Genomic DNA, 22,943 nt, shown 5'->3' with positions numbered 1-22,943 from the left:
CGGCCATAGATTATAATAGGGAATCACTAAAATAGGTGTAACTTTGTCATTTCTTTGCAGATTTGAATGAAAACAGCAGGAATGCTAGCCCCTTCTGAGGGCATGAAGCCCGCCAAGTTTCAAGGAGATAGGCACAGGGTTTCTGTGAAAGTGCACCTCAAGTCTTTGAAAGCAAAACTCATAGCACTTGTGTGGGTTAAGGCAGAGAGGAATGAAAACATCAGGGCTGGTAGCCTCTTCTGAGGGTATGAAGCTTGCCAAGTTTCAGAAAGATAGGTACAGGGGTTTCTGTGAAAATGCACCTCAAACTGTTGAAAGCAAAACTCATATCACTTGGGTGTCTTAAGGGGTGTGGATTGTAGCCGTGTTGGTCTCAGGACGTAGGCAGACAAAGTTCTGGGGGTAGATGTGATATCTTTTATTAGACCAACTGACTAGTTGGAGAAATATATCTTAGCAAGGCTTTGGGTTTAAAAATCCTTTGTCAGGCTGAGGAAGCACCTGCAGTTGGTGTGTATGCTGGATGGAAGGAATAGTAAAGAAGCTAGAGGCTGGCCTGGCAAGCAATGCAGGCGAGAAAGCCAGTCAGTGAAAATGGAAACTGAGGCATCAGGGGGTGAGAGACAGGCTGGGAGGGCGGGGAGAGGGGGGAGATGTAGCAGGTAAAAGTAGAGAGGTACCTAGGGAGTCAGATGTCTATGAACTTCACTTCATCAACCTCCTACATACAAAAACTCATGGACTCAATATAGACATTGGATTTATGACACACTATAATGATAAAATCCTTGACTTTGCTCAACATCCTGCCTTATTTCACACTCAGCTGCAATAAATCCATGTGGACAGCAGTTTTGTACATTAGCCCCCACTGCTGAATGTTCCTGTTCACTGACTGGGGTCAGCTCTGAACTCCTGAGCTTTCCTAGGGACATCAGGTCGCAACCTTAATAAAGTTTGCATGAAGCTCCCTTCTAATCCTGTGGGGTGGCCAGGCAGGGCTGAGCAGGTGGGGTTGCAGTGGGGCCATGGACAGCTATCAATCAGATGGAAGGGACAGCTTCTAGGGGGAACTTTTGGGCCTTTATTGCTTTCTTGAAGGCTCCTCTCCCAGCACTGCAAAGCTCTGGCCAAAGAGACACCTTTCACTTGAAATTCCATCCAGTAGCTATGAAACAGAAAGGAGAGAAAGAAGGTGTTAGAGGCGATCACACTCCCAGCAACCAATAGACATGGGATCAGCTCCAAAATGCTTCCCACTTGGATTTTCATATCATAAACATTATGGAAGTCATTGAGGATGTTCACCTGAGGCCCGGTCCTACAGCCACAACTGGACCCAGAGCTTTGTGCCAGGAATCCTCCTGATGAATTTAATTAAGTGATGAAACAATCCTCCTAATGAGCATTCGGTTGAGCCACAACAAGACACATTGGCACCCATTCACCTCATTTTGCTAAATAGCTGCAGAAATCAACCTCAGCGTTAAAGGGGGAAAAGGCAAGTTCTTAAAGAAGGTATTTAACGAGATGAGAGGAGGGCTGCAAATGGGATTCATATGTGTACAATTTCAGCACAGAACTCACAACCTGATCTAATTCTTGGAAGAATAACAGGCATTTTATCCCATTAGGTGAGGTCCAGTAGGGCAAGGAAAAGACTTAAGTATCTTAGCTCACCTTTTTGTAATCAACGTGTGAGACAGACAGGCAGGTGCAAACACGGCCCTGTGAGGGAGAAACACAGTCAAGTGAAACACAATACACTGCTCACTGTCTACTTACTGCAAGCATCTCCCATCCTCATCCCAATATGCCATTCGTGGGTCTGGTCCCATTCCCCACTTTTCAGTGGATCAGACTGAAATGCCTTGCCTCACAAAGCAGCAAATCCTCAATAGGCATAAGCTGTCAGAGCTCCAGTGAGCTCCATGCAGCTGCGTATCTGTTCTAGAGCAGCACCTAAGAGCAGCAGATAACTGCTGGTCCTAATACGTGTAAGATGCTATCCAGCTTGAGGAAGGGTTTTATGGGAGTATGGTCAGACCCCATACTTTTAAATGTATTTTGCACAGGAAAAGCTTTTTAAAAATCCAAACCAATACAATTTCAATAGGATGCTAATGTTGGTGTGCAATAAATATATCTAACAAGTGTTAGATTTCTATGCTATCAGGGATCAAGATTAGATGATGAACACACATCCTCTTTTTATGGGCCACTCTCTGCCTTTAGTCACACTGTGTGTGATGGATAGCCAAGAACAGATGCCAGCTTGGGGGATTTTATCCCAAACAAAGTAGTGTCATACTGACGGGACATCGCGCAGTGAGTTCCTAAGTTCACGTCCGAGGTTCTGTATATGGTTCCATTGATTTTCTGCCAGAGACTGGCTGCCAAGATGGATACTTTCCAATTTCATCTGTTCTTCATCAAACAGCCACTGGACCACAAAAACTGGAGCTGTAAAGGAAGAAAAATGTCCTAGAAAGGAGTCAGTATTTGACTCTACCACCCAAGGCCAGATCCTGCAACCCTTATCGCTACTGCTACTACATTAGCAGAGTGCCCAACAATCTTAGTTGTGTACTAAGGCCCCATGGTGATAATGCAAGCACAGAATAAAAGATTCTCCCTGCTGCAAAGAGCTTCAGAAGTGTGTGGCCTCAGTTAATGGCAGTGGAGGAGCAGAGTCAGGCCCTGAGAGAAGATGCACTTACATTTCAAGGATGAGAACAGCCGGTACCCGAGGAAGCACTGCCATTCATCAGCCCTCTTGAACTGCTGCCGACATTTTTCTGGGAGGATCCCGTTCCACATCCTGAAACAAGATGGCCAGGACACAAAAGGGAGGAGTGAGATGCTGTTACTCAGAACTAACATGGAAAAGAAATATCTGTGCTCATCATCTCAAATGAAAATTGTCTGGGTGAGAAGATGAATACGAGGAACCTGCCATATAGCTTCCCATGGCAGCCTAAGATAGGCATGGCATGCTGCTCAGAACAAGGAAAGCTCTCTTATTTAGAAACCATAAATGACTATTTTGTACCCAAGGTGGAGTGGGGCCCCTGGCCAAGGACATGACCACACATGCATTATAAGACATTGACAGAAACCTACATTTTAAGCTGCATCTGTAAAATATATATGCATGCACTCATCCCAGGTGCCAATCTAAGTGCTTGTGCTGCTTCTCATTGGGCTGAAGGTGGGAATCAGGTAGTAGTTCATAGATTTCATAGACATTAGGGCTGGAAGGACCTTGGAAGATCTTCGAGTCCAGCCCCACGCCCCAGGGAAAGGAAATCAGCTGGGGTCACAGGATCCCAGCAAGATAAACATCCAAATGTCTCTTGAAGGCATTCAAAGTAGGTGCTTGAACCACCTCCAGTGGCAGGCTGTTCCAGACCTTGGGGGCTCGGACGGTAAAGAAGTTCTTCCTTATGTCCAGCCTGAAATGGTCATGCAGGAGCTTGTGACCATTCGACCTTGTCATTCCTTGGGGCACTCTGGTGAACAAATGTTCCCCCAGATCCTGGTGAGTAACCTTTATAAACTTATAGGCAGCCACCAGATCACCTCTGAGCCTGCGCTTTTCCAGGCTGAAGAGTCCCATGGCTCTCAGCCTCTCTTCATAAGGTCTGTTTTCCTGACCTCTGATCATGTGCGTGGCTCTTCTCTGGACTCTCTCAAGCTTTTCCACATCCTTTTTGAATTGTGGAGCCCAAAACTGGACGCAGTACTCCAGCTGTGGCCTCACCAAGGCCAAGTACAATGGGAGAATGACGCCCTGGGATTTGCTTGAGAAGCATCTTTGGATGCAAACCAGTGTTTTGCTCATTTTACTTGCTGCAGCATCACACTGAAGGTTCACGTTCATCTTGTGGTCAATCATGACCCCAAAGTCCCTTTTGTCCATAGTGCTAGCCAGCGTAGCACTGCCGAGCCTATAAGCATGCTGCAGGTTTTTCTTCCCACAAGTTGGGGTTGCAAGAAATTTGCATCTGTGGGGTTCTGCAAGCAAAGCAAGAATATACCTGAGAGTTACAGGCTCAAGTACCTGAGTCCTTTCTTGATTGCATCTGTTGGGGCATAGGAGGTAGCATCTAAGTAGTCAGATTGTCTTGGATGGTTAATGTCAAGAAACCAGCCAGAGTCTACAAGCCCTCTGACCTGGACTGCCTCAGCCTCCAGCTCCTCCAGCAAGGCAGCCACCCTCTCCAGGTTCAGTAGCACACCGGTCCCACCAGCACTGAAGAGAGGAAATGCACTGGTTATGTGGCTCCCTGATACAGTGCCCTGCAGCTCCACAGGCCGACAGCATCTTCACTAATGCCGTCCTTGGCAAATACAGGAGTTCCGAGTAATGCACCTTAAAGCCCCGCTACTATTGTATCCCACCTGCCAGGACACAGAAGCAGAAACAAAGAGGTTTTTGGCTGAAGTTTTTGCAGCATATCCTAGAAATTAAAGGAGGCATCAAGCTTTTTCCTTCCAACCCTTGTCCCCTTCTCTCGCATTCACTAATTGGATTTTTGCAAATACTGTGGCTCATGCAAAGTGTCCAGTAGCCTCCCCTGGAAACCAGAGCCCTTCACTTCCCTGCAAAGCAGAAGCAATTTAAACCTCCCCCACCCCTTACTCTTCCATATGCAAAAACCTCAGGCTGAACAGACTATCTGAAGCCTTGGGCTCATTCACCTCATAGTCTCTCTGTTTAACCTGCCAAAGAGAGACCCACTAGTGACCATGTGATGGCATTTGTTGTGATGCTGATATTGGGAACTGGACTAACCACTTGACTCTCACTGAGTTCAGTGGCCTTTAGGTCAGGGCCTCTGTCCAGTTTCAAGTACTACAGCTATGCAGTCTGCATGCCGACTTCAGCAGAGGTTGCAGCACTAATCCATTTCACAGGGCCACTCAACATCCAACACAGAAAACTCTGCAGTCTGTAGCTGAAGCAAGAGGCCAAAACACCAGGCTTACTGTAGGATGTAGCTGATTTGAGCCACTGCTCTGAAGAGGTGTCATTTCTTATAAGAGGTATAGAAGACATCTTCACCAATAGGCTCAGACAAGGCTTTGCTAACACAAAATAAAGGAAAAGGCATATTTGCAAAAGGAGAGTGTTTAGGAAGGTAATGTGGTTCAGGGAAACCTGGGTCTTGGTCCTGCTTTGGCAGCTCCCTGTACCTGTGTTTCCCCCTCACCCCTTTCCTTTGTCTGATTTGTCTGAGTAGGGTGCAAACTCTTTTCTCTCCCCATGTTGTGAGTTACTGTCATAAATCGGGACCTAACCTCACTTAGCACCTCTAGGTTCTCCTGAAATACGAACTGTTACTAACAAAGCTCAAATGTGGTATTTTTTTTTAAGAGTTTTCCTTTCCCACTCCACATTTTGACCAAAAACCTCCATGTCTAGTTCCATTCTTACCTTGCCCCAGCAAGGAGGACCACTTTAGCATGTTTAATTCCCTTGGGGACCAGGTCCTTAATCACCTCCTGGATAATCAGAGATCCCATGAAGGCATAGTCTGCTGGAAGAAAAGATCTCCATTAAAATGACCGTATAAAGGACATATTAAAAGGACGAAGGAGAGAAATAGCGGCGTACCTTGTTGAGACTTGGGTAGAGTCCCACTCCAGATATCACTAGAGCAGTAAGGCACAAACCTAAACAAAGGCAGCAAAGGGAAAGCACACACATAGCATCAGCAAAGCCACCAGACAGCTCCTAAATAGACATGAGAAACATCTGCTTTTTACCCATCACCTCCCTGCTCAGCACAGGGATGATCCAGGATAGGGCTATTACCATTATGTTAGGGGCCCACTACCACTTCCCCCTCCCCCATATTGCTAAATGGATCAGGGGTCTTGGCTAATTCCTAGCTAGCTGGCAAGGGGTCTCTTGTGGGAAGATGCAAGAACTATGGATCCAAGGTTTTGTCCCAGGAACGATGTGGGACCCAGACCTCCCAGCCCCATGATGGATGTAGCAGCGCAGAACCAGCAGCACTTTCATAAGAGAAGGATCCTTTCATGAGGAGCTGCAGCTATCCCCAGAATGACAGGAGGTGTTGCTCGCACTGTTAGATCATGCACTTAGCAGTCAGGGAAGGAACTGGCAATTTAGCAGTTGTACAGCACTCAGGAAGGTCCTCACACGGCATTGGCGTTCCACCAGCGGGGGCTTTCTTCCATCTGAGCAGACAAGATGCCCGTGCCTGGCATCACAAATGCACAAACAAAACAACACAGAGAGGTGCCAGTCACAGTCTCATAAAACCAGGCTGAGCACAGTGACATTTCTCAGCTTTGGGAATCAAACAAACCCCCTGCAAGTACCTCCCAGCGTCCACTCCTTTTCATCCCCCTTTATGGCTTGTCACCCGCACACCTTGCTCCTCCACTTCCTCCCCATTTCTTTCTACATGAAGTTCAAGTTCATTTTCTTCATCATGGAGGCTCTGAATAACCAGCCCACTGAGATCAGGACAGCTTCCCATTCCTCAGAGTCCTCCTAGCTCAGCTGAGCACTGACCTGAATGGAAAAGGACTTACACATGTGCTTCCCTTTAGATCCAGAGAGTAACCCTGCTGCCTTCAGCGGTACTGCTCACAGGCTCAAAGGTAAACAGGTGTTTGGGTGCACTGCCACCCATGCCAGAGGGCTCACTACCTGGCAGGGGGAAGCCCCCTCTTTGCTCCGTTCTTTTATGGCAACTTCTGTGCTTGGGAATGTCCAAGCCCTGCTTGCTGCTCCTTGAAATCCTGCCTAAAAGCCTACCTCTCTCGTGTAGTCTTTCCTCAGACATCTCCCCACCAGTGAGGATTCTTGACCTGCTCCCACTGAACTCCAGTCCTGCTGTCTCCAAATTACAGAAGCGCAGGGATGAAATCACTGCCCAGACCACTAACCTTGCTTCTCTTCTCAGCTATAGCAGTAACCATCTAAATGACTAACCCCGCTGACTTCAACGAAGTTACTCCAGACCTACCGCACTTTAACTGATATCTGAATCCATCCCCTTAATTTTCAGAGAACTGTAATAACTATATCAGTCCATTAGTAATACAGCAATTGCAGAGAATACCTTTCTTGGTTTGGGGCCAGTCAGAGGAGCTCATTAAACGGCGGATATTCTTATATCTGGTATCACAGGTTTCTTTATTATAACAGCACCAGCCACCTGGACAGAGGTAAAAAGATTCATACCCGCTAACATACGTGAGTTCAGAAGCAAGATCAGTTTGTCGTTAGTACTGCATTTCTGTTCCCTACTGTACCTTCTAAGAATATGATCCATCTCTTGCTCCCTCTGGTCTCCCTTAAGTAGTATCTGCAAGTGGTGGGAGAGAAGTGTGAACACCAGGAAGGTTATTTGGGGCTTTTGCATTGTCTGTAAAAAGCATGCGAGATGTAAGTGAACATTACCCAGCTGCTGTCCCATCATTACAGGTGACCCCACTGTTCCTCAGAAAGAAAAGTTTCATGTTGTTCAGGGCCTTCAAAGCAGGCAAAGGGGCTAGTGAGGGGCTTCTTAGCTGTAATGCCAATGCATCTGGCACAGGAGGAAGAACTCCTACAAAGGTGTCCTCTTCAGTAGCAGGCTGTGCCAGTTCCCCGGCAGCGTGCAGACCCTTTTGACTCTGGGCAGGAGTCTTCACATTCGCTTTGGACTGACGTTTGCTTTGAGACGCTGCTTCCCCCAGAAGCAACAAAGCCAGGAGTGCCCCTGGTATCTTCATAGTAAATGCCTCCTCTACAAGCTGGCGGAGAATAAACCCACGCTGCATGAAAAGGTCAACATAAATATTTGGAGAAAGCAAGGTTTAACAAAGATGGCATGGAGAATACAGACCAACAAGAAATGGACTTGGCATGTGCACTAATACAGACACATGCATGTTAATACACTGTAAAGATGGTGCTGCAGAATTGAAATACCACTACCTGCCATCAAGAATGCTGGCAAGTGGTTGATCCTCATCTAAAACCTCCTAATACCAAAGGCAAGGGAAATCCCTGATGGTCAACAAATGAAGAGTCTGAGTTGTAAAGCCAAGAGGAGTTGTTACACAGCCAGAAAGAGTACTTCTGCTCAGATCACAGCTACCAAGGACTTAATACCATCTCATGTGGAATACATTTCTGCCTTTTTTTTCTGAGCTGCTGCCAAGGATGGGCAGATGACAGGGGCTGGAGGAAAGATACCACACCCTGTTCTGAAGAAGTTTCTATTTGCATGCTGAAAGTCTCAATAACTATCTCCATTGGGCTTCCTGTTTTCCTGGGGGTATGAACTGGCAATCTACTTCTATAGGATAGATTAATTGAAGTCATTTCATGAATAAGAAATGCATTTGAACTTGGTCAGAGATTTCACCTCATTCCCTCATCAAATCATTTCAGCACAGGCCTTTCAGCTTTTCAACAAATAGCACATTTTAGTCCTAGTCCAGGTTTTGTCAGGTTATAGACCTGGTCTGGGAATTACATTATACAATAGTTCTCCTAAATATATTAGAGGGAGATGCATTATTCATTATGAATAAGTGAACCTCTGAATTAATTTCACTAGTTTTAATGAATCATTCATGAACCGTTTCTGATTTCTACAAACGTATTAGTTATTTGCAACTATTCACTGAATACTTTTAGCCGAACAATGCTTATGGTTATGTGGATTCCAGTCACCTCCAGTATCTGCTAGTTACCATTTGTTGTTCAGGCTCTGTGATTGGTGACTTATGTGACACGGCGTTGCTTCAACTCTCTGATTGGATGCCTGAAACCTCTTAAGCATAAAAACACATAATGAATTACAAACAAGAAACAATAATGAATTAATCAGGCGTGTGAGCGTAGAGGTAGTTTTACCAAGAACGTTCTCCTGATTTTTGAATAAATAAAGATCCATTCCCACAAGTTTTCATAAATAATTCACAACAAAGACAGGAACGTCGTTAATAGCCAATCAGAATCTGAATAAATGCTTGCTGACCCATAGCTCCACTAGTAAAACTGGCGTGTGATTAAAATACAACCTTTTGATTATCGATTTAAGAGTGTGGGTGGAAAGGAAAAAACATAACCTAGCTTTTCTTTTGTTTCAGTTTGTAAAATACAGATTAACTTTGAGTGGAAAATCCAGACAGAAAGGAACAACCTAACCAGTTATTCAAGTCTACATCTTGAGCTAATTTTTTAGTACAGTACAACTATTTCTCTCTCCCTTCTATGTAATGAATTGGTAAAAATCAAAGAAAATCTTTTGCTCTTACCCTTGGCTGGGATGGAAAAGCTTATGCCCCATGGAGAACACAGGAAATAACCATCACTGGCCAGAGAGGAGAGGAACATTTGGAAAGAAAACACTGGCTATTTGAAAGAAGCAGACATATTTTTTAGATAGTTGGAGGGTGAGTCATTGGTCCCTAAAGGGAGTTATGAGTACAGCTTTCCCCCCTCACCCATCAGTGAAATGCAGGCCATCCATATCCATCAAAGGGACCAGATGGTCCAGTGCTGGCATACTTAACTGGAGTTATCACAGCATTAATTTCAGAAGGCTGTCCTCCCCTGGACATCTTCTTGCAGGGGCAGCGAGGCAGGTAGAGGTGGATAGGCTGAAATAGATAATGAAGTCGAACTGTCTCCTGTGAGCTTTCATCTCCCTGTGAGAAGGGTAAGAACACAGTGTGTACAGATAGTGCAATGAGTTGTGTCTACTGCATTGTCATAGCACTTCTTTCAGCTTCTTGTCTCTGGGTCATAAACCAGCAAAAAAAGAAGTTAAGAAGCCAAGAGGGGCTGGAGGTTTCATGGCCTGGAAAGGTACCAGTGTAGTTAGTTTAGCTCCAACTCACTGTGAAAGCCCAAGCCAGCTTTCTAGTGACTGGGATTCATTTCTACCTGGTGGAAGAATAATGTTCAGAAAGGAATTAAATGTGCTAGAAAAGAATCAATGCAGGTGTTGTGACCCGGGCCAACGTTACAAAATCCTCCACTGAAATTGGCTCACTTAGCTCTCTTGTTGACAACCCTCAGCAAAGGTTGAGGATTCAAGGGGTGCAATTACTTCAGCGTCCAAAGGAGATCCAAGCACATGACCCCCATATCCCCTTCAAACAGCATCACTTGAAGGACCATAGATGTTACCTTTTTACTTTAAATTATGGCTTTAGCCCTTCCTCTCATGGGAGAGCTGTAGTTGAGGTATACTTGTTGTTGCTGCTGCTGTTATTATAAGTATTATTATTATTAAGAACAACCATCTGTATTACCATAAGACTTAGGAGTCATCTCCTCCCCTAGTGCTAGGTGCTGTACAAACATAAAAGAAAGATAATGCCCCCCCAAGAACTCACAGTAAGTGCTTTTCAGGTTAAAGCTTGGACCGAATAGCCTTGTTTGAGCTCACACTTGGGTGCTTTTAGACTTGGATGACTTCATGCTATGTCTCTCTACAGGCCAGCATTCCTTTAGAAATGTCCAAGTTTTCTCAGGACCATATATATCACTGAGTTCTTCATAAGTAACTTATAAGTGCATGTCCCATTGTTTGTCAGATAAGTTACATGGTTCTCAGGAATGAAAACATCAAGAAAAAAAAACAGAGAACCAGACACACCTGGCTATGATCTCATTTGATATTGGTGCAGGATGATTGTACCTACTACTCTATTCCCCTTGAAACTGCTGTTTTTAGTTTCTCATACATATTACAGATGCTCTGGAAGATAGGGCTAATATCCAGAATAACCTTCATAAACTGGAGAAATGGTCCAAAATTAATCAAATTAAATTCAGCAAAGACAACTGCTAATATAGACTGAGGAATGACAGGCTAGGGTGCTGTACTGCAGAAAAGGACCTGGCATTACAGTGGACCATAAGCTTCATAGAAGCCAGCAGTATTCTCTGCTTGCAAAAAAGCCAATAGCATACCCAGTATACTAACAGGTGCCACTTGCAAATCAAGGAAAATGAGTCTGCCACGCTATTCAAAGCTGGTGAGGCTTCACCTGGAGTAATGCAGTACCATTTTGGGACCTGCACGTCAAGAAAGACGCAAATAGATTAGAAGGAGTCCAGCAGAGAGCAATACAGAGGATTAGAGGTCTAGGAAACATGACTCATGAGAAAAGGCTGAAAGAACTGGGATCATTTGTTCTGGAGAAGAGAAGACTGTGTGGGGATTTGATAATGTTCTTCAAATATCTGAAGTGTAGTTATGAAGAGGACAGAGATAGACTTTTCCTTGTGGCTGAAGGGGACAAGACTAGGAGCAATGGTCTCACCCTGTGGCAGGGGAAATGGAGGTTGGACATTAGGAAGAACTCTCTCACGAAGCGTTGGAGCAGGCTACCTAGAGAGGATGTGGAATCTCCATCCTTGGACATTTTTAAGAATATGTTAGACATACACTTGGATGAGATGGTTTAGTGAGGGACAATCCTGTGGTGAACAAGAGGCTGAATGAGGTTACCTTCTGAGGACCCATCAAGCTCTGGTTTTCTTTGATTTTGATGTTGCATTACTCCTGGGATGGCCTCTTGACTGCAACCAGGACATACAGATAGGTAGCACCAATAGGTACAATCGTAGTACTTCGTCCTATAGCTATGGTGGTGGATCAGGATTCAAATGGGATACCTCAGGGAACACTGTTAATGGTTTCTGCTTCTCAGGGACAGAGCTGTGGAGTTCACTGAGCTTGCACAAGGCATTGTCATTTAGAGGTGATTTTCTGCCGGCCAGGATGGATTTCCAAGCACTCTCTGCCGTGTATTAACATGCATAACATTCAACATGAAATGGATTTCACATTTCACAAGTTCTGAGGAGGTTTCAGTCCTGGAAACACCATTTTTGTCACAGGCAAACTCTTTTCCAAAGATGGCCATGTCTCCACAATGGAGGTCTCTAAGCCGACAACTCCATGCTGCTTAATGGAAGCCAAGGACTTGCTGAGGCAATCAGATTTGAACAAAGAAGTTCTTGAACCATGCTGTTGCAAAATGTCTTGGAGCCTCTGTCATTCCTGGGGGGAGAGAAGTGAGGGGGGTTTCTTCCTCTCTCTCTACACATGTTTATTCAGGTCTGTTGTCTGTCACCTGTCACTGCCACATGTCAGTCTCCTCTTACAGGCAGCCCTTTCCCGGGACACTGCTGCACTCAGTGTAACTAGTGACTGGTGGCTTGTGAGCACAGCTCCTTATGGATCAGCCTGAGCCTCGATTCTGAAGCGGTGAGTCCTGTTAGCCCTTTGCATGGGAACAGTTCAGGCCATTTCCACCAACCCCCCGATTCAGTCCTGAGTCAGCCTGCCTGAATCTCATTTAGAAATTCCCTTTTTTTTTTTTTTTTGCTTGCTATCACCTTCAATCACTCCAGCAATGGGTTCATAAAACAAATGACCTCTGGCTAAACATCTTCGAGCACCAGCTCCCTTGATGTTGGCAGAAGCACATTTGTGAGGTGAAGTCATCACTACTGTCACCATCATTATTGCTAACTCTCCTGCAGCTTTTTCCATCAGTGGATCTCAAAGGGCTCTGGAGATCTCTCTGTGTATCATCTGCCCAGTTCAGTGCTGGCAATGAACCAGCAGAAGAAATGAAAAATGCTAGGGTCCGCAGCCCCTTCATCAGTGCTCATGTCGCTCCTAACCGGCTTGTGGCACAGCTAGCGGGTGGAGCAGAGGGACACGTTACCTGTATCAAGCTCATAGCACAGAAGGAGAAGCAGGTCCCAGTCACGGTCTCCCGCGTGAGCACTCAGGGCAGGAGAGGTGGACTGCAGAGGACAGTGGGCTGGGACCCCCCCTTCCACCAGCCAGGCAAGCTCAGCTCTGCCAGCGCACGGGAGAACGCAGACTGCATGGACACGCACCCAGTCCACAGCAACATGCTGCCTCATACTCAGGATTTGCATCAAAGCCACAGCTCTGTTTCACAGGCATCCGACTCCTACCACCGCTGAATTTCACTCAGAGTTAAGTGCCTCATCTTAAGTTGGGAGCCTGACACATTAACAACTATTGTCACACATACTCATTTACTGGTGTAAATGCACTGATGTAACAGTGCCCATTTCCCATCACACTAGGCACTGTACACACACATGCAGCAATAAGAAGCCAGTCCTGCCTAAACACCAATTTTAAGGGATTTGCACACACTCATGTCTGCTTATTTTACAAATCAATAAAGTATTTTGTCTCTTCGTGGGTCAGAGATGGGCAGAAGAGTAAAATGGGCAACCCCACTTTGAAGTGCAATTGCAAGTGCTGCTAAATACAAGCTTCACATGAGAGACTGCTCATCCGTGTACCTATTATGTTCTGCTTGTGCTCTAAAATGCAATCAACTCACCACATTCACATGTCTGATCTCCAAAAACCTGAGGACACTTGGAGGCTGATAAATCAGTTTTGTTCCAGCTTTGTATTGTCTGCGTGGAAAATTCCCATTTGTCTTCTGAAAACTACTGAGCTGTCTGTTCAGTGGATATTTCACGAGCCTAATAAATGAAAAAATTGTTGTAAATCCATCATCCCATTTCTCAAATTCAGCCAGAAGCTCTTCTTCACAAGCATTATATAAAACCTAAAATAAAGTCGCATCCTGGGTTTGGTGGTTAGTACAACCAAGTGGTTTTATTTTTCAGCTATATAAATTTGAAGCATACAACAGTGAACTCTCCCAGTGTCAAATATAAAATGTTAACGAAAATGGCTGTGTGTTCACTGAAATGAGCACTCAATTATAATTACATGGAGGTTTTCATTTAATTTGTATGCATTTATTTGAATAATTTAACAATGCACACTCCTAATTCTTCTGAATTTTAGAATCCGTTCACAACACACAAACAGTCCTTCGCCACAAGGTTTTATTGATAGCTTGAAAATTACTGTGCAGCCTTGTGACAAGGCATTTGAATGATTTGCCCATCCCCTACATCTCTGGAGGAGCCTGCTGTTCTGCTCCATCTACTCTGTTAAAAATATCATCTATTTGGATAGCACCAGGCAGTCAGCATTTCAACTTCTGCTCAGGATGGAAGTCTTCTTCCCTGGATTTTAGAATCCAGTTTTATTGACTTAGTTGCACTTTGCCCCGAGTCTTGTCTGAGCGTTTGCTACACCTGAGCTGGTTTGCTAAATGAGTTTCAGTGGGATATTCAAAGGTGGAGTCCTCATTTGACTAGAATGTCCAAGGGCTAGAATAGGTCAGGAACTGAACTCAGAAATCAGCACATTCCCTTTAAACTGAGCCCAGATTCACTGCAGGTGGTAGCGACCCTTAGCCAGCACGTTGGCAAAACCCAGGCTGAGTTCTGAGTCTATAAGGACGTTCGAAACCAGACAGGTCCTGCACCTCCGTCCAGCTCCAGGTTCTGTCAGAGTAACCTATAGTTTGAACAGACCAGGTCCAGCTTAGTCCTGACTAACTTCCCAGTCTAAAGGCCTTGAATCGGGTGGAAGGGCTGAACTTAGTCATGTGTGTAGAATAGGGCTCCTCAAAACTTCTGAGTCCATAACGGAGCAGTGTGCGTAGGACTGGTGTCCACATTGGCTCCATGATCTCTGGGAGCTATGTAGTTGTGTCAAAGACAACACATGACTGAGCAAATTAATACTGTCTTCATCAGTCATTGACCGTGAATGTGCTGCAGCCTGCATGTGATGGTATATATTTGCCTGCAGTCTGTGATTACCTGTATGTGCCCTGTTGCAGACTGCATGTGCATATACATGCCAGTGTAGTCTGCCATTGATTGCATATGTCACAGCACCACTTTCACAGGAATCTTTGGGAACATGGTTGAAATAAAAAGCCTATTACTTATTCCTTGCACTGAACAAGGGATATACAACATTAATAGGCAGACACAGAAACCTAAACGATTAGTATTGATCTTTCATCCATTCATATGTGAAAAAAATCAATTCCCACTATAATACCTGTGCTTGTAACTCATTATATTCAGTACAAGACTTGGAAGCAGTTAAAGAATAAAATAGTGCAACAAGATAATCTGGTTATAGCTGTACTTGCCCAATAACATGATTATGTTTTTCCCCTCAGAAGCTACAGGGCACTTTCTAGGGCAGGTAAAGTGATTTTTCAGAAGCCAAGGAAAGCAAAATAATAAAAATGCCATACAAAATCAGGCACAACATATGCCCAGCAAAGCAAAAAGAAATAGAACATTTTAATGTCCCTTAGGGCAACTCAAAACAACCAGCTGCAAAGTACAGATGGTGCTTAAAGTTTCTCAAACTTCCAAGTATGTGCATCATAGCAAGAGTTTGGCAGAAGCTGACAAATGAGGGGAATTTGGGATCTGCATCCAAAGACTGGAAGTAACTGGATTCAAAGGTTGGGTTGCACTCACCTCAATCCTTGAGAACAACTGAAATAAAATAAGCAAATCATGAAACTAAAAACCTTTAACGGAGAGATGTAATGTCACATTACACACATTCATATTTCACGTAGCTTGACTGGCAAATTAACATATGCTACGCTTGAGTGTAAAGCTGAGATTTACACCTTAAATGTGAGTCAGTGAGAACTTTTTCTGGGAAAAAAAAAAAAGCCCCAAGTAACATCTTCAAGAATTAGCTTTCTGCAAGACCCTGAATCCTTCATCATGGTGGCACAGTATGAACTGGAAACTGACCCTATGAAGGATTCAGGGTCCTGCAGAAAGCAGCACTGCTGGGCACTTCTGCTCTGCTGAGGAAGGTGGTAATATTTTAAACCGGGCATCAGCAACTTATGGCCCACAGGCTGGATCAAGCCCACAGGGTCATTCCCGCTAGCTCGCGAAGCCAGGGCTTCTGTGGCATTTCAGCAGTGCGGGGCTTGGCAGGAAGAAGCAGCAGTGGCTGGTGGCAGCCAGGCTGGAAGGAGTGACCCACCTCAGACAGAGCTGTGTAATTTTGGCCTGCCAGTCCTGAAGTTTTGAGAAGCCCTATTCTACACACATGACTAAGTTCAGCCCTTCTCAGACTGTGGGCTCTCTGAGCAACCCAGTGGTGGAAGCAGCAAATAACAATAATAATAATCGACACTCATCCCAAATTTGCCAGATTGCTAGTAGCTTTACAGTGTATGCTGACATTCACCAAAGACTAAAATGAAACCAGCTCTCCATAGGTAAAAAGCTGGTGCACCAAAATTTCCTCCAAAACACCTTCCCTGTTGCCATTAAAACTACTATATCCTCACGCCAGTTAATACCAGATCATAAATGCAATTTGTTCTTTTAACTTCTCTTAGCTGTGAAGGCAAAAGTCTTCATACGTGAAACAAATCTTGCCAATAAACTGGAACAACAAAGGGGTCTTTGCAGAGAGCATGGCACAATTCATCTAAATACATCTAAGCTTCCACACCACAGTGAATAAATAAAAGCTGCTATGACAGATTAGCTAGATCTGGAGTATATATCATAACGCCTTTTATAAGATGGTGATGCATTACCGATAAGAGAAGAGAAAAAGTATAAAGGAAAAATTTACTAGTAAATACTTTGTTACCAAAACAGCCACATATGAACTGAGACAAGACACTCCCAGCTAGTTCTTCTCTTGTTTAAGTGACAAATATATTATTGACGGAGAATGGTGAGCTGATAGAAAGATTTACTGACATCTTAGGAAATAAACTGTTTAAGATGCCAACTCCAGTAGCTGAGGGTAAGCACCTTTGTATGACTGCTTTCATAGCACGCCATTCAGACAGCGTGTAAGGTAGACCCTGACGGTTGTTTAAGAAGTTCTTAACCATCAGGCAAAGCAAAAACCAGGATCCTCCTCCCCTCCTTCAACCTGCTCCATTCAGAGTTCTTCATATGTGTTGTTACACAATCCGCTGAAGGATGAAGGTTACCCCAAAGCCTTGCTCACGCATAAAAATGCCCATGACTCGCTGCAAAACAATAAGCATTATGATTCATGTGGCATCTGTAGGAGACCAGCACATTTGGGATGCTGATGTATCATTACTTTATGCTGTGTGTTTCTGTACTTGTGACAATGATAAGAAAATAAAAGCAGACGAACAGCATGCCTCTGAATATATGCTTTTTTTTTTTTTGTCAGTGGCGGCAAGTTTCAGCTCCCCAGCAAGAGGGTTAGTTTCTGAAACACTGTCTCTCTCTTCAGATGATTGTTCTGTTATTATGTTTTTATTGATGAACAAAATTATTTTTGTCACTTAGTTTGGGGAATTTCTACTCAGAAGTGTGCCCTGGAATAGCTGCTATCACAGAAACCGAGAAGAAAGAAGTGACAAGCTGACAGCTCTTGTAATTGAAAACATACATTTCAGCTACTATAGAAGCCTATGAGTTACCTATCTATCTTCCCAGGTGCCAGCACAATAATAGAAGACTATTGACGTAAGTGTGTGATGGGAGAGAGAGCCTCATTAATTGCTAATCATTCACTTGATTCATTTCCACGCTTTTGCCCCATGCCTGTGTTTCAGCTACTAAGATGAATAAGCATAATCTCCTTTACACTTTGGACATTTTAAGTCCTGCTGTTCTTTGACCAGGAGAGAAAGGCCAAGTTGCCTCAAAAGCTGTGAACCTGGACCTCATTGTGTTTTACAACTTAAATTCTCTTGCCTGTAAAGTCGGGAGTTTTGCATTAACATCATGATCACACTGAAAAAGTGATTGTTATGTGCTATTAAAGAGCAAAAGTACTCTTGAAAATGATCATGCTATTTCTACGGTTTACTTCCACAGTCCAGATTTTTAGCTCCTATAGCCTGATTCTGCAGTGCAGCTAATCCAAATTGTAATCACCAGAGCTGTTCCATTGACTTTACATGTCTTCCACGCACTCAAAGTTAGATCCAGGCTTAGGCACCTTCCTGTTATCCCAACCCCTTCCACCTGTTCATCTACAGTAAGGTTAGTTTCCTGGCTGCTGGTTACAGGGCAAGACCCCTGCACCATGTCACAGTGCCCTTGAGCTCACATTTACAAATAAGGATTTACTGCCTGCTGAGCAACACAAAGAGAGAGATTCAGTGGCTGGCCTTTGACATCACCAGTAAAAGAGGCAGGTTTTAATAATGGAATGTGACCTTTGCTAAACATACGCAGAGGCCACACACAGAGATGAATACCATGAAACCTGCAACTCCTTCAGCATGAGGGGATGTGCGGTGACATCATGAAAGAGAAAAAGCAGCAGTATGACCTCAGCATTCGGACACTGGTTCAGAGAACCTAGTGCTTTGCATTCTCCTCTCTCGGGAGCTGTGTGGCAGCCTTTGAGGCTTGTTCTTTTCTCATCATGGGAGAGAGGAATGGACACATCAATCAGACGGGAGACATTTGCTGTGAAATAAATAGAGGTGAGCATTTAAGAAGTCTAAAGGATTCTAGGGGAGATTTTAAAGTGGGAGGAGAGTAAACAGTGCAATGAGCAACGGAGAGGCTCCAGTTAAAAGTATCAACAAGAGCATCTAATAAAGCATCTAATAAAACATAATACAATATTGTTGAAGGTGGATGATTATTACAAAGCAAGGTAAACCTCATGAGCATTATCCACATGAACTAGTTTATTATTTCTGTAGGATCAGGCTCTAATATCCTTACCCAGTTCAAACAGCACCTCTTCCAAAGAATCAGTACACCGACCTTCATAGTAACATTCTCCTTCTCCTCCATACGAGTAAGGGAGTCACAATGTCACGCTTACTCTTTTAAATTCTGAATCACAATAAAGATGTTTGCACTGAAATGCCAAGTTAGCAGCAGCGGGCGTTTCACAAGTCTCTAAATCAACGGATTCAGACAAATTAGGCAGGTACTAAGAAAGGACGTTTGCAATGATACCATGAAGTCACCTTGAACCATCCTGTGAGAGTGATTTGTTTGTAGGCATAAATCCACCTCTGCAAGGATGCCTAATTTTTGAGAAACCAAATGAAAGAACAAGGAAAACTCCATAATGAGTCATCAGGATATTTACTGTATCCCAGCTTCAAATACTGAGACCAGGATAAATAGGATTTAAGTCATTTTCCATTGCATTTAATTTCAGTCTCCTTGTGAGAGCAAACACATTTCTATCCCTTTACTATTTTAGCCATTTGCCAACATTGACCGTCACTGGCATCCGTGCGGCTGCCTTCAAACCACTAATTCGGAAGCAATTTATGACAGTTTGCCAGAAAGCAGCTGGTGGCCCTCACACAGAGAAAGCACCCTGTATAATTCATTTCTCCCTCACCCCTGCCTAAAAGCTGAGCAGCTGCTGACAGCCAGGTTTATCAGTGGCATCACAAAGAATACAATTGCATTTACAGTGCTAGAAACTGTGTTTCTTATTATTAGTCTAGAAAAGGTACCCCAAACAGCATAAAAACATGGACTGGGGGGCTGGGAATAACACTTCATGAGCCTGACTGCTCCATCAGGCCAACAAATCTACATATCCCAGGCACCCCTCACACAACTCCTTTACCTGCAAGCTGTTGTGCAGCAAATACCATAAAGGAAGGAAACTATTAGCAGGAACGTCAGAGTCTACAGCAAACAAGGTGGGCAGCAATGAGTCTGTTATTCACTAGTTGCTTGTTTGCTGTATTGATTTGGTGGTCCTCCACCTACCCGAGCAGCTAGACACTTATTTATACAAGGCCAGATTGCTGCCTTCCACTGAAAAAATCTCCTGGAAGGGCCAAGGTAGCAGACAAAAGCTCTGAGGCTTCTCAAAAAGTTTTCTTTGACCTGTTCACTCTGGACAGACATATTTAAGATGCTGTGGCATCTGAAGCCTGCAGCCCCTGAATCGTGGGGATCTACTGTTTGTGCCATGATAGGAGTCACCTTGCAGGGGGGAGCTCATGGCTCTTCCACAACTTTCATTCCTGGGAGCCCAGTGCCATTTCTTGAGACATTAAATAGCTGGGGAAGGGATGCAGTGTGGTAATGCAACCGTGAAGTAGGTTTATCCACAAAAAGTCAGAAAAACAAGTATGATACCATGGAAAATAGCACCTTCCCCAGTCCACGACCAGCTAAACTTCACTCCGCACCCCTGTGGTGTTCCCCAAGTACAAGCCACTAAAGCACTGGTTCTCAACCCTTTTTGTACCAGGACCCATTTGTAAACAACAGTGGCCAGTCCTGACCCAGCGCCCCTCACTCCTGACCCTCCGCCATGAACACCGCATGCCTCCGGTGAGTGGGGGGAAATGGTAGGAGGGAGCGCAGCAGCAGTGAAGGCACAGCAGCAAGCAGGACCTCCCGCAGACGCCACCAGTGCTGTCAGCAGCGGGGGGATAGGGAGGGGGGCGACCACCCATAGATGCCACCAGCAGCGTTGACAGTGGCCAGCAGCAATCGCGGACCGCCTGCAGCCGCCGCAGGTGGTGTCGGCAGTGGGGTGGCAAGCAGCAACCACCCACAACCACTTTTAGTATGGAGTGCACCCCTAGGCTCAGGGGATGCACGTGCACCCGCATGCACCCCCTACGCATCGCCTCAAGTGTGTGGGGCAGTGGGTTGGTGTGTGGGGCAGGGAGCATAGAGGGACCCCAAGCAGCCCCCCACAGGCTGGGACTCTGCCAGCCTGCAAAGGAAAAGCCATGGTTTGCCATGTTTTTCTCCTTTGAAAGAGAATCCATTTTTAAAGTTTGTTAATCTATTTTGGAAGTTTGCTTATGACCCTTTTATATATTCTTGCAACCTGCTTTTGGGTCGTGAACTACAGGTTGAGAAACACTGCTTTAGAGGACAGCATATGAACAGGACAGAGAAGTATGGAAGAGAAATGGCTAGCATTCCTCATCTTCCAGTGAGAAAGGCGAGGATCATGTAGACAATCACTTCCATGCTTGCAGGCTGGGCTGGGCTGGGCTGGCCTGGCCTGGCCTATGGTGGTAACCCAGCTCTTCCTCTGGGAGTACAAGCTCGGTCTGACAACAGCAAACATCAGGCACAGTTTAGGTACGCGAATGCATTTGCCAACAACCTTTGTAGCTCATGAATGTGGCCTATGACAATCTGTGAACACTAAACATTTAGGGATGCACGTGGGAACTGCTCACGTGGGAAAGGCATGGAGCGTGCTAGGTCTGTAAGACACTGAGTGAGTACTTCTCACTTTGCTTCAGTAGAAATTGCACTTTAACAAACTGTTAAGGATCTCCTCATTAGTGGCCAAAGGAGTGTGCAGCTGGCTATATAGGGAGTAATGGCTGTATAGCCATGGCCCGCTGAGGCAGCTTCACAGGCCTTCTCTTGATGGGGCAAGCCTCTTCAGCATGCTTGACAACGGTGGTAGAAGACGCCTGGGGAAGCCTTATTTCTAGGTTTGGTGCATGCGGAGGAGAGGAAAGAGGAATGGGGAGGGCTGCACTGCAGAAGTGGTATAGGACATCCACCAAGAAGCCCCAGAGGACTGAAGAGGATAAGTCCTCTAGAAGTCAGTGAGATTCGTGTTTCTTCCTCTGGTGTAATTGCATTGAGTCCGTTCTGACATCCACTGAAGTCAATCCATGACCTTTGGAGCAGGCCTATAACTCTACACAAAGACCTCAAAAAACCTACTTTCATCCTGATGAGCATCAAACTCTGGCTGCTTATGGATACAACTGCGCTGCAAAACTACCATCGCTCTCTTAACCTGAGTTCTTGCTTTATTCCAGAGCGCCACGTGAAAGGCTCCCATCAGGAGTTTGTTAAACGATCAGCCTTCACACATCTCTCCTTGAAACCAGCCTCTATTTTTGGCTGCTCCTTTTTAAGCATTGCTGCTTAGATGACGTGAAAACCCTTTAGGAATTCAACGCAGGCCAAATGCCATAGCTGCAAATCCAGTGTCCGAAAACGACTGGGAAATGCTTCATGCGACTGGTCAGTAACTACCCCCTCCCCAACCCCCAACGGAGCACGCGGCACCATGAAGGATGCGAATGGACACTGTCTCCCTGTACGCTGAGGAAAATGCTTCCCGGGGGCTGTACAGTGTCACGTTGCTCCCCACACAGCACAAGGTGCCCCTAAGGGGCTTGCCCAAACCCATACTGAAAAAACCATGGTGAAAAGCATAGTTAGAAGATAGGTCTGTCTAGGCCAAGCCTCGTGCTCAGATCATAATGCCTCCCAGCCAAGCCTGGCGCACAGGGGAACCGATCCATCGTGCCACCCGCTAAGAGGGTGCAGCAGGCACTGCCTTACACAATTCCTCCTGCGTGTTGTGGAAGGGGACACAGCAAGCCAGGCGCTAGCTTGTTCCTACGCCTCCCTGCTCCACTCTCCAAGGGAGGTCATAAGGAAGTGGCATCTGCATGTGTACAGGTGGCCACAGTAGGAGCTCTTTGTATCCTCCTTTCTTCATATGTTCAAACAGGTCCTTATCTTCAGAAAGTCCTCACTCCCTTTTCCAGTTACATAGGAAGCCTCCATTTGTATACATACGTCTTTCAGAAAAGCCAACCAAGATAACCCATCCCTCAGTTAACTAACTATAAACAGAACCAGTGTGGCTGGAGAGAACATCAAACCATGCAAAAGGATTTACTTGATTATTTTTCTCCATACTTCTATGGGACTGGATACATATGCCAAACAAGCTAAGACCCTTGTCCTTCCTGCAGTGTTCAAAGTTACAAACACCCCACACAGTACAAGCAGCATAGTAATATATGCAATGAAATGCAGTAATCAAATTCCCCTAGCATTTCGCCCTGGCTCTAATCCAAGGGAAGGCAGTCCGGCGCCCAAGCCAGATCTGATCAGCAATGGACTCCATTTCCCAGCAGCCCCTGCTCTCATGGCTGGGGCTGGTTTCCATGGAGACCCCAGCAGCAGTCACGCTGTGGGGCCAGGGTTTCTCTGGAGAGCGGCCCCAGCAGCGCTGCCAGGCAGTAGTGGCGCCAGC

General features: G+C 45.2%; 1 protein-coding gene across 1 annotated transcript; it reads right to left on the bottom strand.

Moving 5' to 3' along the window:
- Nucleotides 1-780: 780 nt before the first annotated feature.
- NOTUM (NOTUM, palmitoleoyl-protein carboxylesterase) lies at nucleotides 781-8,924 on the bottom strand. Its single transcript, XM_019541780.1, has 11 exons — nucleotides 7,445-8,924; nucleotides 7,297-7,349; nucleotides 7,104-7,199; nucleotides 6,173-6,233; nucleotides 5,621-5,679; nucleotides 5,441-5,540; nucleotides 4,064-4,255; nucleotides 2,721-2,821; nucleotides 2,316-2,463; nucleotides 1,681-1,728; nucleotides 781-1,168 (listed from the first exon to the last, which is right to left on the bottom strand). Exons 1-11 carry the CDS (start codon nucleotides 7,804-7,806, stop codon nucleotides 889-891), a joined length of 1,500 nt encoding a protein of 499 aa, XP_019397325.1. The 5' UTR covers nucleotides 7,807-8,924; the 3' UTR covers nucleotides 781-888.
- Nucleotides 8,925-22,943: the final 14,019 nt, after the last annotated feature.

The sequence above is a fragment of the Crocodylus porosus genome, unplaced genomic scaffold (assembly GCF_001723895.1).
Source record: "Crocodylus porosus isolate Cpor-Errol unplaced genomic scaffold, CroPor_comp1, whole genome shotgun sequence".
NCBI classification, from domain to species: domain Eukaryota; kingdom Metazoa; phylum Chordata; order Crocodylia; family Crocodylidae; genus Crocodylus; species Crocodylus porosus.
The sequence above is the reverse complement of the archived record's forward strand: the minus strand, read 5'-3'. Positions and strand labels throughout refer to the sequence as shown.